The sequence below is a fragment of the Callithrix jacchus genome, chromosome 17 (assembly GCF_049354715.1).
Source record: "Callithrix jacchus isolate 240 chromosome 17, calJac240_pri, whole genome shotgun sequence".
Taxonomy (NCBI): domain Eukaryota; kingdom Metazoa; phylum Chordata; class Mammalia; order Primates; family Cebidae; genus Callithrix; species Callithrix jacchus.
In genome coordinates this window covers 53,846,821-53,860,384 of record NC_133518.1, presented here as the reverse complement: position 1 = coordinate 53,860,384, position 13,564 = coordinate 53,846,821, and the positions used below count along the sequence as shown (strand labels likewise).

The following is a 13,564-nucleotide window of genomic DNA, read 5'->3' as shown; positions in this document are numbered from 1 at the left end:
AATGTCTCTGAACATTAGATTTTCTTTTTTTTTTTGAGATGGAGTCTCACTCTGTTGCTCAGGTTGGAGAGTGCAGTGGTGCGATCTTGGCTCACTGCAACCTCCGCCTCCTGGGTTCAAGCAATTCTCTGCCTCAGCCTCCCGAGTAGCTGGGATTACAGGTACCCACCATCATGCCCGGCTAATTTTTATATTTTTAGTAGAGATGGGGTTTCACCATCTTGGCAGGGCTGGTATTGAACTCCTGACCTTGTGATCCACCCACCTCAGCCTTCCAAGGTGCTGGGATTACAGGCGTGAGCCACCATGCCTGACCCTGAACCTTAGATTTCTTATATATGTAGGGAGAGGTAATAGATGGCTGATGGCTTAGAGATTCTTTGAAGGAGAAGCAGCCCGAAGGAATCACTTTTATAATCTGTTTTAATTTAATTTTACTTGATATTTTATGTTGTATTATGTTGGGTTGTATTTTGTTATTCTTTTAGGTTGGATTTTACTTTGTATTATTTATATAATAGGATACATTTAATGATTTTATTTTGTTTTATTTGCCTTTATCTTTATATTTATTTTATCCTTTATGAAAATATTTTATGTCATTGATTTTATGTCTTCCTGGATTTAAAAAGTTAATGTTTTAATTGCATTTATTTTTATATTGTCATGTTTTTCTTTTGTTTTGTTTCATTTGTTTGATTTTACATTTTAATTTATTTGATTTGATTTTATATTTTGAACTTGATGTCTCTATGAATATTTTGTTTTATGTTTATTTTATTTTAGAATTTTATACTATTTTATATTTAATTTGATTTTTTATTTTACTTTTAGGTGGAATGAACCAGTACCCACCCCCAGAGCTCACTGAAGAATGTGGGGGTCTGCACCGTGGGGACACTCTGCTGCAATTAGTTACACCTGCCAACAGGTGGGTTGAGGACAGGGTTGAGATTGGTCCATACCTCTGCCCCAAGGGAGTAGAGACTTTCTCCCTAAAGAAAGGTCACATGCAATGCTAATCCTCAACTTGACCTAAACCACTGGGCCTGGGATGCTCCTGGGTTTGAAAATTCTGATATGGATTGCCTTTCTTTTCTTTTCTTCAGACAGGGTTTTGTTCTATTGCCTGAGCTGGAATGCAGTGGCATAGCCTTGGCTCACTGCAGCCCTGACTTCCCATGCTCAAGCAATCTTCCTGCCTTAGCCTCTCAAGTAGCTGGGACTAAGGTGCACGCCACCACATCCTGCTGGTTTTGTACTTTTTGTAGGGATAGAATTTCACCATGTTGCCAAGGCTGGTCTCAAATTCCTGGGCTCAAATGATCTGCCTGCCTCGGCCTCCCAAAGTGCTGGGATTACAGGCATGAGCTACCACGCCCAGCTCTTATTTTCCCTCTTCTTATATTTTATTGCTCAGAGTAACACAAAACCAATATAAAAAGTTCAAAGAACACATGAGTGTTTAAAGGCAAAAAGTAAAAAATTTCCATTCTACCATATCACCCCAAGACTGAATTCCATATCCCAGAGGTAAAATTGATAATGCCAAACATATCATTCTGATTGTTCAAACATGTCTGCAAAGCTAAGAAAATAGTTAATGCAATAGCACAGTCCTTAGGAAATGCTCAAGCATAAAGCTTACACATCACAGCAATATCAGTTGGGAGTTGAGCCTCTCAGTTCTTGAGATTTGTTCATGCAGTTTGACACGAGTTGTTTCTATTCAGGTTGCCCAGGCACCCATTTGGCATGTCTGGCTTGGCTGATGATTTGGAAGCACTTGAAGTAACAGACATTTTTCTAGAAGAGAAGAGAGAAGACACGATAACATCTGTAACTCAGCAAGAAGCACTTGAAAACTATGAAAACAACAAACATGACATTGGAGGCAATGAACAAGAAACACCAGCAAAACCAACAGAAGCTAGAAAAGAAAGCAATGCAGGCATTACCTGTGGTAAAAACCAAACTACTTCTTGGTCCTTAAGTTGGATTCGCTTTTTTCATTTTTAACTTTTTTTTTAAATCCTGTGCACTGTGTTAGCATGCAAATTTTGTTTTTTTTAATTCACCTTGCTTACAATTCCACAGGTTCATGTATGCAGCTAAAGAAATTAGTTTAAGAAGGCAGACAAAGGCTCACTCTCACCTGGCTGTCAAACTGGAGCTGGATGGAAGTGATTTCAGGGCTTATGATGAAGGCACACTCTATGAAGAGTCTGTACTACCTTTGCAGAGAGGCAATGAGCTACTGCATAAGTGGTGGAGATACTCCTGACCTTGAAATGTACCTACTTAGAGACAGGCTCTACATTTGGACACATCTAAACAATTATAGCATCAATTCTGTATTACAGCATACAGTAATTCAAATGCCAAGTTACTTTTTTTTTTTTTTTTTTAGATGGAGTCTTGCTCTGTCATCCGGGCTGGAGTTCAGTGGCGTGATCTTGGCTCACTGCAACCTCTGCCTCCTGGGTTCAAGCAATTCTCCTGCCTCAGCCTCCTGAGTAGCTGGGATTACAGGCATCCGCCATCACGCCCAGCTCATTTTTGTATTTTTAGTAGAGACGGGGTTTTGCCATGTTGGCCAGGCTGGTCTCGATCTCCTCACCTCAGGTGATCCTCGCATGTCTGCCTCCCAAAGTGCTGGGATTACAGGCATGAGCCACTGTACCTGGCCTTCAAGTTACTTTTTATATGTGATCAACAAATTAAGTAGAACATTAAACACATGAGAAAGAGAGACCGGAAAACTCTGTGAAGTTTTGGAAAGTGATTCAAGATGGCTGAAATAGTTTCTAGTGAGTGGTGTGGTTAGTCCTGGTTACATTAAAGGAGAGATAATGTACATGAGGTTTTGAATGTGCCTAGATGATTCTCCATCTGGGGCTACTAGCTAGGTGCCCATGGGAGTTACTTACTCTCTCTGTGACTCAGTTTTCTGCTCTGTAACGTGGGGATTATATGAGTCCCTACCTCATAGGTTTGAGATAAAAACTTGATAATTCTCCTGTTTGCCACACAGTATACATCCACACAAGTTAGTTGTTAAGATGCTGATGATACATGGTATCTTTTAGATTTCAGAGCAAACACATGTCCAAAATAAATAAAATCAGACAGACACAGGAATAGCCACCTCCTTAGGCTGAAATATTAAACATAGAAGAACTTACCTTGTTGGTTCTTATGCTTTCAGTATAGAATATCCTCAGGTAATTTTACTAAGGTAGTGATTTTCAGTCTTGATTGTACGTTAGAGTCACCTGAGGATCTTTAGCGATTCGCCTCAGCCCAAATCGGTCAGAATCTCTGGGTGCGGGACTTACCCAGTGATTCCACTGAACAACCAAGAGTGAGAACTACTGCTTTATGGCATTTTTTCTTATAAAATCAAGATGGAAAGGATAGGGGACAGCTTCCTGGTCAACTAATCCAATCCCATTCACAGACAAAAACGGAGGCTTGAAGGTACCGGATGCTTCTCAGCTGCTCTGTTTCGTGGCTCTGGCCAGTTTCCACTCTGTTTTCATTCCAAGGCCATTCAGAACCCTCACAACCTCCTCAAGGTCCTTCCTCCATGCTTCTTCCTCCAGCAGATATGCCCCTCTCTTTTTTAATTCTTTTTAAAAGAAATAAAGGTGACCAAGCACAACCTCCTGCAACTTCCTAAATTTCTGCAAACCTCTCTACTTGCCCTCCTGTTGGAGAAAAGGATCAGCTCTACTCTTATTCTGAACTGTCAGGAAAGACCAAAGGCTCTTCCAGACCTTGTTGACTTGCGCTCCTCGGGATTTGGCCGCCGTTGGCTACTACCCTCCTCTTCAAACCCTCTCCTCTCACAGCTTCGGAGACAACATTCTCTTGTTCTGTTCTGACCAGTCGTCTTTGTGGGCCCCTCTTCCCAGATCCACCTTCACAGGGGGATTCAGGTTTTATGAAATTTATTTATACAATGTGGGGGCCCCCTTTAAGTAAAAGATTACAAAGTTATTAAAATTAAGTGAAAAGTGAGTATTTCTTTAGAAGAGGCTTATGCAAATGATGTGCTCTGAAGCCTAGGCTTCATTAAAGTCATGGTGAATCTGCCACACGATTCTTTCTTCAGTCCTGCAGACGCTCTTCGCACACCACGCTACTTAGGCATGCTTTTTTTTTCCCCACAACATCAACTATCCCTTCTGTGCTGGTGACTCTTCAAATCCTCCACTTTAACTCTCTCCTGTGCTGTAGCCCAGTGTATTCAACTCCCTCCAGATGGCTCCACGGGACTTGCCTACAGTCACATCAAACCAACTTAGTTTGACAAATCCGGCTCATTGTCTCTCCCATTCAAATCTCCTCCTCCTTTATCAACTGTCCTTATTGGTGTGAACCACCACTGGCCCAGGAACGGAAAGCCAAAACTCAATTTTTTTTTTAAAAACTACTTATATTTAGGAGTGCAAGGACAGTTGTGTTATGTGGACATATTGCATATTGGTGAAGTATGGGCTTTTAGAGTACCCATTATCCAAATAGTGTACGTTGTACCCAAAAGATAGTATCTCACCCTACACACCCTGCCCCCACCCTCCCACCGTTTGGAGTCTGCAATGTCTGTTATTCCACTCCGTATGTCCACATATACCATCGTTTAACTCCTACATATAAGTGAGAACATGCAGTTGTTGACATTTTATTTCTGTATCATTTCACTTAGGATAATATCCTCCAGTTTCATCCATGTTGCTGTAGAAGACGTGATTTCATTCTTTTTTATGATTGAGCAGTATTCCATGATATATATACCACGTTTTTAAGCCAATAATTCGTTGGTGAGCATTTAGGTTGATTCCATGACTTCTCCCTTGCGAATAGTACTCCTATGCCCATATGGATGTAGGTGTCTTTTTGATACAATAGTTTCTTTTCCTTCAGATACTCAGTAGTGGGGATGCTGGATTGAAGAGTAGTTCTGTTTTTTGTCCTCTTTGTCCTCGGAGAACTCTCCAAACTGTTTTCCGTAGCAATTGTACTAATTTACATCCCCTCCAGTACTGTTCCATTTCTCCACATTCTCACCAACATCTGTTGTTTTTTGACTTTTTAATGATAGTCATTCTGACTACTCTAAATGCTATCTTGTTGTGGTTTTAATTTGCATTTCTCTGATGATTAATGATGTTGAGTGTTTTTTCACATTTGTCGGCTGCTTAGATGTCTTCTTTCAGAAAGTGCCTAATTGCCTAATATTCTAGTTGTCCTCGTTTCCCTCACCTGCTGCTCTCTAACTGGTCTCTTTTCTTCCAGTTCGTCCTCCTTCCAATTCCATTCTAAACAGCTGACTGACATTTCTAAAGCACAACTAAGGTTGTGTCACTTCTCTTCTGTGGTTCCCCACTGTTTATAAGACAATGTTCAGGTGCCTGTGGAAGGCACACGGGCCTTTACAGTTAGATGCCTGCTTTGGTCCCCTGGGGCTTTACTGCCTGACACCTCCCTGCATATGCCTTTTGTGCCCCTTGTGCCCTGTGATTCATTCCAAATCGACATTCCATTGTTCACCTCACCTGACTGCATTTCCTCCAAAGTGTCCACTTGGTCTGTATCTACTCATCTTTTACTACTCAGCTCAAGTTTCACCTCTCCTTAGAGTTTGTTCTATGCTCACAGGTAGTTTTAAATTTTCGCAGCCTCCTTTGTGCTCCTGAATCTTAAGCCAGATTCTGCCATAGCATCTGCTGCGCTTCATTGCACCTACCTGCAAAGAATTAAATGCGTTCTTTCTCTTCACAGTGCCAGGCCGATCTTGGTATATGTTCAATTTTACTGTTACATCCAAAGCACACAGACAAATCCTTTTGGTTTTCTCCTCCAAGTAGGGCTTTATTATAAGACATATATGCCAGGAAACAGAAGAAGCTGAAGCAAAATTATAATTTCACTGTAGCTTCTCTTTATACCTGCCAGCTCTTTTCTTTTTCTCCACCTTTACCATTCTTTATTCCTGGATTCCATGGACTATTGTGAGCAAAACTGTTACTGCCACAGCATAGTTCTTCCAAGAAGGCAAAGGTTAATATTTATAATAAAAAATAAAGCCAAGTAAAAGACTGGGAGCTAGTAATAATTGCTTGGGTGAAAACTTGTTGGCCTTCAATGCCATAACGCACTGGAAAGAAAAATTAAGACTAGTGGTATTCTGGGTGTTAAGCTACAAAGATAACTTAGAGAGAATTAGCATAAAGCATGAAGGACTCATTCACCTATACCTGTACTGACCAATATAGTAACTGCTACCCACATTGGCTATTCACATTTAAATGTAAACAATTCAAAATTAACATTAAAATTCCAGTTCCTTGATTGCATTAGCCACATTTCAAATGCTCAACAGCCACATGGGAGTGGTGGCTACTGTATCGGACAGCACAGATCTTCCATGATTTCAAACATTGCCATTATAATAGACAGTGCTGCTCTAGAAGTCTGATTTAGGAAGAACAGTCCTTGTTTGATTGTCTCCCAGACCCAAAGCAAGGGTGGAGGTTCTACAGATGACACAGTGTCCCTAGGAAAAGTGATTGATATGTTTGAATGAGTTTTTGGTTTGTCAGTTCAGAATCAGTTGTAACGGCAGAGGATGGAGCCAGCTCATAACTAAGCCCTGAGTCTATTTGTTGGCTCTAGAGACTGCAACAAAGAGCTCAACATTGGAGTGTTTTTCTGTTGACTACAACAGGTTTTGAAGAAGTATTTCTTACTTCTCCCGGGCCTGTGCTGCGTGTTATCTTACACCCTGCAGAGCAGGGGTCACGCAGTGAGCAAATTCAAACATGCCTACTCAAGGCATGGGACAATTTCCATGATCAATTTCTTACCCTACTGAGTTTTTTAAAATATTGCTTTTATAATTGAGGAAATTGAGGCTCTCAGGGGTTACTTTACTTGCTCAAGGTCACAGAGTAGATGGCAGTGAGGCTGAGATTCATTCCCAGGTCTGTGACTCCAAACCCTGCTCTTTTTCTGTCACTGTCATGCAGGAAATTCAGCTCTTTCTCTCTGTTCATTTTGGTGCAGATCCTTGTTCCATGGATCCAGCGCAAGGTGAGTGCCGGGATTACACCCTGAAGTGGTATTACAGCAAGGAGAGGCGGGTTTGCCAGCAGTTCTGGTATGGCAGCTGTGGGGGCAATGCCAACCGGTTTGAAACCAAAGAAGAATGTGAGGCTCAGTGTGTCCCGACGCAGTAATGGTCCAGGCAGAGCCCTGTGACTGTTAAAGGCAGGGCTTTTAATGCTGATGAAATAGGGATTGCCCTGGCCGAGGCAGGACTGCACCGCTCACAAGTGACGCAGACCCCACTGCAGCACCTTGGACATCAGATTTCTCAACCCCTGCATGTTTCCCTGCCAGCATCGACTTGGGCCAGATGATTTGTGACTTGAGGACTGAATTCTAATAGGTAAAAAAGTAACTGAAATATATTTAAATGAATTAGAACTGAATGAAAAAGCAACGTGAACTTGACCTATAATATTATTTTAAAATTTTGAGGTGCTATGTAGTAAAAGAACAATCAGTATAAGCAGTGAGAAAAACCTAATTCAGAAATGAATGGAAACTTGGTTTGTTTTTTACCACCAGAGAAGAGGGAAATATTAGTCAAAGAGAGGGCATGTAAAAAAGGACATCTAATGCGAATGAACTTCATCCTTACTACTTATTTTAGATAAATAAAGGCATTCTTTATTCAATCATCAGGGACGAGACTCTGTGTGATTCTTGCTCACTGCAATGTGTGCTATACTTTGTGACATAGTGGTTGATGAAGAGACAGCAGTGATTTTTCCAAGAGGCCAATCCTTTGACATCCATTATAGTGATCTCTGTCCTTCAGCACAAGTAAGCCTGACATTAATGAAAAGTGAAATGAAAGGTTGACATTCACCATGGAGGAAACATTTTTCAGCAAAGATATTAAGGACAATTGTGTTTTGTGTGTGTGTGTGTGTGTGTGTGTGAGAGAGAGAGAGAGAGAGAGAGAGAGAGAGAGAGAGAGAGAGAGAATCTTCCTCAGCCTCATGGCTTGATTCTCTGGGCCTCTAACCATAGGCCCAGCTTCCAGGCAGAATTGGGAACTTTGTGGAGGAGAGCTGTGGGGCATTGAGGATGCCTGGCTTGGGGCCTCTGTAAGATCATGCATTAGTCAGCTGGGGCTGTCATAGCAAAATACCATGGGCTTAAACCACAGAAATTTGTTTCTCACGGTTCTGGAGGCTAGAATTTCAAGATCACAGCACTGAGGGCACTATATTCTTCCTGGCTTGCAGATGATGACCTTCCCACTGGGTCCTCACATGGCCTTTCCTTGGTGCATGCTCATAAAGAGACTGAGAGGGAGAAGACCCAAGCTCTCTGGTGTCATTGTCTTTTTTTTTTTTTTTTTTTTAATTTGAGAGAGGGTCTCACTATATCAATATTGCCTTGGCTAGCCTCAAGGTCTTGGGCTTAAATGATCCTCTGCTTCAGTCTCCTGAGTAGCTAGGACTACAGGTCTGAGCCACTGCCTGGCTCTGGTGTCTCTCTCTTCTAAGCACACCACTCTTACTGGACTAGGTAACATTCTTATGACCTCATGTAACTTCAATTACCTCCTAAGGACCTAAGTACAAATATAGTCACATTAAGGGATTATATGAATTCTGGGGAAACACAAACGTTCAGTCATAACAGATCACAAGCAGCTGGTCGTCCCCCAGGGACACAGGGTGGAGTTGCTCTCTGGCAAGTATCTGGTTCCATAACTGTGATTGCTATAATCTGTGTGTTCTTCCACACAGTCTGGTGACATAGCAGGTGGAATGGAACCAGCTTTATACAAAATGTTCAAAGAGGCACATTTTAAGTTCTATTTTTACAACAATCATTTTAATATGATCACAAAAGGATGACTGTTCATGGTAGCAAATCTGTAAGACACAGAAATGCACATGGAAAAAATAAAGATCACCTATCAAAAGGTAACCATTCGGATATAATCCAGGCTTTTTCTAATGAATGAATATACTATCTTCTATTCTTTCTTAACGCAGTACATGTAACTGATTTTTGATGGGAATTAAATGGTACATGCTCCATCCTGCCACAGAGCTGCTCATCATTTGAATGGGTATATGCAGTTCTCTCTTTTAGGCATTATCTCAGCTGCCTGAGCATAAAACGGCCAAACTGATTGATCCTGAGGATGGTATTTGATTTGAACTGTGATTTATTTTCTACTTCTTATTCCCACTTTTCCCTTCCGACATCCAGGAGTTGGGAACACCAAGGCAAAGGTTCAGTAATAAGAGGATCATTGGGAAGAGACATTCAAGTATGTTGATTGTCCCCATTTGTTAACTTAAGAAAAAACATAATTTATAAAGATAGAAGATAGGAGGCTTTAATTCTTATAAAAGGTCATAGCCTGCAAGGTGGCTGTCCCACAGGCTGGGAAGCCTGCCCCTAGCCAAGACCAGAGACAGGCGTTTCGAAGGAGGAGAGGTTGGGATAGGAGTTTTATACTGAACAGGTTGGCTAAGCATACATGTTTAGCTCCTCAATAAGTTACAGGAGGAACTGTGAATATTCAAGAAAGCGGTCCTGACACAGGTATATTGGACAAACCTACATGTAACTTATGACCTACGTTCACTTTGAAATGAATAGATGAAATGTATTACATCTAGCCCCTATAAGTCAAAAGGTCTTTTCAGGACATGAAGGCACACAGATGTGCAGTCTCTGTAAAACAGCAAGAACCAGTCCATGGCTGGTGGTATTCTCATCATGAGAAAGTTACTGAAATCAGCCTCTTGCCCAGTCGAAGCTGTTTATGGTTAGTGGAACAGGGTCCAGTGAGACAGCCTCTGTGAGCTGGTTGTAATTGTTTTAATGCTGTTTATTTGGATGCGGTGCTGGTTTAGCCGCTAGAGAAAAAGAGAAACCTTGCGGTAGTTAGAACACAATTGATCTTTTAAGTGCAGGAGTGTGTGACTTAACCCTTGGCTGGCGTGGTCATAGGTCCCGTTTATAATTTGGTATCTTATTGCCATGAAAAGTCTCCTCTGTCAGTCTCATGATCCTCGTTTTAACATTAATGCTGGTCAGTTGTGTCTAAACTCTAAAAGGGAGGGGGCATAACAAGCATGTCTGACTTTCCATCCCATCATGGCTGGGAATTCAGTTTTAAGGTATTTCTGGGGTTCACTTTGCCAAGAGGGCGTCCATTCAGCTGATAGGGGCTTAGGATTTTAAAGTTTACACGTCCTTGGAACATGCATGAGATCCAACTGCAGTTCTCCCTGTGTTTACTAGGTGGCGGTATAACCCTTTCACGGAGCTCCTCTGCCGCTCAGCATAAACCCTTACACTCCATAAATTGTAAGGTAGCAACGATATAGCCAAGGGCAGAAACAATTGTCTGTTGTTTTAATATTTATACCCACTATTGTATACACAGTTTAAAAAGCATTTTCCCATCTTATGTCATGTATTTGCCCAGCCCCACCACTAAATCTAGGACGTTGGCGTTGTCCTCCCGCTTTTGGTGATGAAGAAACCATCTTATCTTAGAGAAGTGTGTGCCTTGGCTCAGACCCGTATCAGAAACTGGCCTTGAACTCCTTTTTATCCTGAGACTAGGGTTCCTTTAGCCATATTGCATTTATTCCAAACCATTAGCCGTCACCAAGAATTCTGAAAGTCAGAGCCACAGGGAAGGGAGGATGGGCTGGATTTCTGCCCCCGATTCCCGGCTCTTCCGTCTGCTGTCCCGCCCCACCCCTATGGTTCTGGTCTGGGCGGAAGCAGGAAGGACTGAAAGAGAAGTTGAGCTGCAATGGAGGTCAGTTCTGACGGCAGCCTCAGCCAACACCACGTGGGTCTCTGGACCTAAATGGGCTTGTGTGAGATCCCCCAGTGTGGGCTGACGTGGCTGGGCCTGTATCCCCTGCATCCATCACCCAGAAGGGCATACGCATACCTGTGGACGAGGCAGCTCCGAAACTGTGGCAGGCTCAAAAGGGGGCCAGCTGAAGGCTTTCTGCTCACAGCACTCCTAGCAGGTGAGGTACCAAGTTCTTCCTTGAAGCGAGATCTGCATAGCACAAACCACACTCATCATAGTCCCTTTACCCGGAAAGTCCTTTTGCATTGTTTTCAAATTTTCCTGGCTTCCAGAATCTAACAGGACACAGTGAAAATCTTGTGCCGTGCAAGTTCTCAGAGATCCAGCTTTTGCATTCATCTCTAGCCTCACCTGTGGTGAGCTGACCCTCCAAGGTTTCTTTTGAGCAGTACCATTTCCTGGAGATGCCACATTCCACCCACCCATGCTGTTGCCCTTGGTGATACTTCTGTGGGAAATGCCTTTATTTAATTTATTTAAAAATATTTAATAGGTCTTTATTATGTACCATAACCATTATCTATGTCAAAACCCAGCTCAGCTCTCATTGCCTCTCAGGAAAACATTTCCCATTGCCTCCTTTCAAGAAAGAATTCGTCAGTAGCTCCTACAGGCTGCCTTGTATACCCTTCTCTTTTTGCCCTTTTCCCTCCATTTCACACCAGTTGCCCATTAGTCTCCTTATTCGGCCATGAGCCCCTTCATCTTGGAATCCCCTGCCGGGCACGGGGCCTGACACGCCTCCCTTTAGTTCTGATATTTAAACTCCCTGCCAATTTTCAGACTGTTAGAAATGTCCCACAGCCATCCTAACAGTTGGTTTCCTTCTATATCTCTTTCTCTAGAACAACTCTTTGTAATTCTGCATTTATTTTTGTTCTGCATTCGTTTCAGACACCAGGGCATCTGCCTCCATCAGTCAATTGTAAAAAGGTTCATGTGTTTTTAAATTCCTTCTTGGATCTGTTATTTCATTAATTATAACTTTGCACTGCTTTGGGGATATTAATTTATCTGAGGAAACAACTGAGACCCAGAAAGGTTAAGTGGCATCAAATCTTACACAGTGATTCAATTGGTAGCCTAAAATTAGAATTAAAATGTGTTTCAAACTGATTTGGCATCTGCTTGGTTCACTCTGCAAAGTTTAGGGGTTTTAATCACTATGTGAATTAACTGCTTTGCACTTTTAAACATGTAGCAGATTTCACTGATCCTAGAAAAGTGGAGGGTTTACAATTGCTGGGCTCAGAACTTGGTTCCCTGCCACGCATCAAAATGTATAAATGCACACAGGGGATTTGCCCTGAGCGCTTCTGAGTGGGGATTATGGTATGGTTCTTCCTTTGTTTAATTTCTGTCCTCTTGTGATCTCATGGTGGATTCTTCCTTTAACTTTTGAATAATCTCAAAGGTACATTTGTAATACAGCTGGAGGGTCAATGTTGGGATTATGGTGTTATGGGAAATACCAAGACTGGGGCATGTGAATTCAGCATCTGATTCCCTCCCCAGCTTTCCTGGTGATTTCAAAGAAGATACTATATTTTTCTGGGCTTTGGTCTTTTCTGTCTGAGGAGACTGGAGAGGAGAGAAACATTACTTGACCCTTTATATTCTTTCTAAATTCTGCAAACAAAATCATTCCTTCGTTAGCTCATTTCTTGGGAGGCTAAAAGATGCAAGCCCAGCTGAGGACAGGAGAACCACCCAGCTGAACCTAACCCAAATTTATGACCCACAGAATAATGAGCTAAATGACTGGCTGCTGTTTTAAAACGCTAAGATTTGGGCTAATTATTACTTGAAAAATGCTATGGCTGATGGTTGCTCATGTATCTAGTCAGCTACCAGTCTGTTGGTCAGTTGGCTTGCCTAAGGTCAATTCCTAATGATAGAAAGTAAATAAAAATTGTATATTTGTAGTCATGTGATAATATAGCCTCAAAGTACTTAAAACACCCATGCAATTAGATTCAAGAAAGCATTTAGAAGCCAAATAATTGGAAGGAAGACATAATATAGTTTCTATTCATATAAAATATGAATATATATCTGGAAAAGTAAAACATGCTAACAGAACAGCAACGTTACAGAAAGACTCTTCTCCATCAGCCTGGAGCCTGCAGTGATCATTCAACTGCTGACTGATGGACATGAAATACGATTGAGAAAGAAACCTTTGTTTTTGTGGCCCAACAAAGTTAGGGGGTCGTTACTGCAGCATTTCCAGGCCTGTCCCAGACATACTGATATAGAGAAATGGGGACTTTCAAACATGGCTTTTGAAAGCAAATATTAGAAAATGCTTTGACATTTTCTAGTAAAATTAAAATGTTAAATGCTATGAACCGGCAATTTTACTCCTAAGTATATTCCCTGAAAGCTCATTTGCATGATCACCAAGATATGACCACATTCCTGAATGATGTTCACAGCAGAATTTTTTTTTTTTTAAAAAACCCAAGTTGTAAACAACCCACCTGTTCATTAACAGTGAAATGTATAGGCCAGGTGTGGTGACTCATGCTTGTAATCCTAGCACTTTGGAAGGCCAAGGTGGGCAGGTCACTTGCAGTTATGAGTTGGAGATCATTCTGGCCAACATGGTGAAACTTATCT

General features: G+C 41.7%; 1 protein-coding gene and 1 long non-coding RNA gene across 3 annotated transcripts in view; both read left to right on the top strand.

Moving 5' to 3' along the window:
• Positions 1-7,753, top strand: part of LOC100408489 (collagen alpha-4(VI) chain) — a 117,525-nt gene extending 109,772 nt beyond the window's left edge. For both annotated transcript variants that reach the window (XM_078354246.1, XM_002759688.7), the window contains 3 exons: positions 835-931; positions 1,734-1,963; positions 7,072-7,753. In XM_078354246.1, coding sequence (XP_078210372.1) covers positions 835-931; positions 1,734-1,963; positions 7,072-7,244 — 500 coding nt within the window. In that variant the 3' untranslated portion in view covers positions 7,245-7,753. The remainder of the gene's footprint in view (positions 1-834; positions 932-1,733; positions 1,964-7,071) is intronic.
• Positions 7,754-10,820: 3,067 nt separating this feature from the next.
• LOC108588851 (uncharacterized) overlaps positions 10,821-13,564 on the top strand; it is a 62,978-nt gene continuing 60,234 nt past the window's right edge. The window contains exon 1 of the long non-coding RNA XR_004735975.3: positions 10,821-11,099. This is a non-coding gene — a long non-coding RNA (uncharacterized LOC108588851). The remainder of the gene's footprint in view (positions 11,100-13,564) is intronic.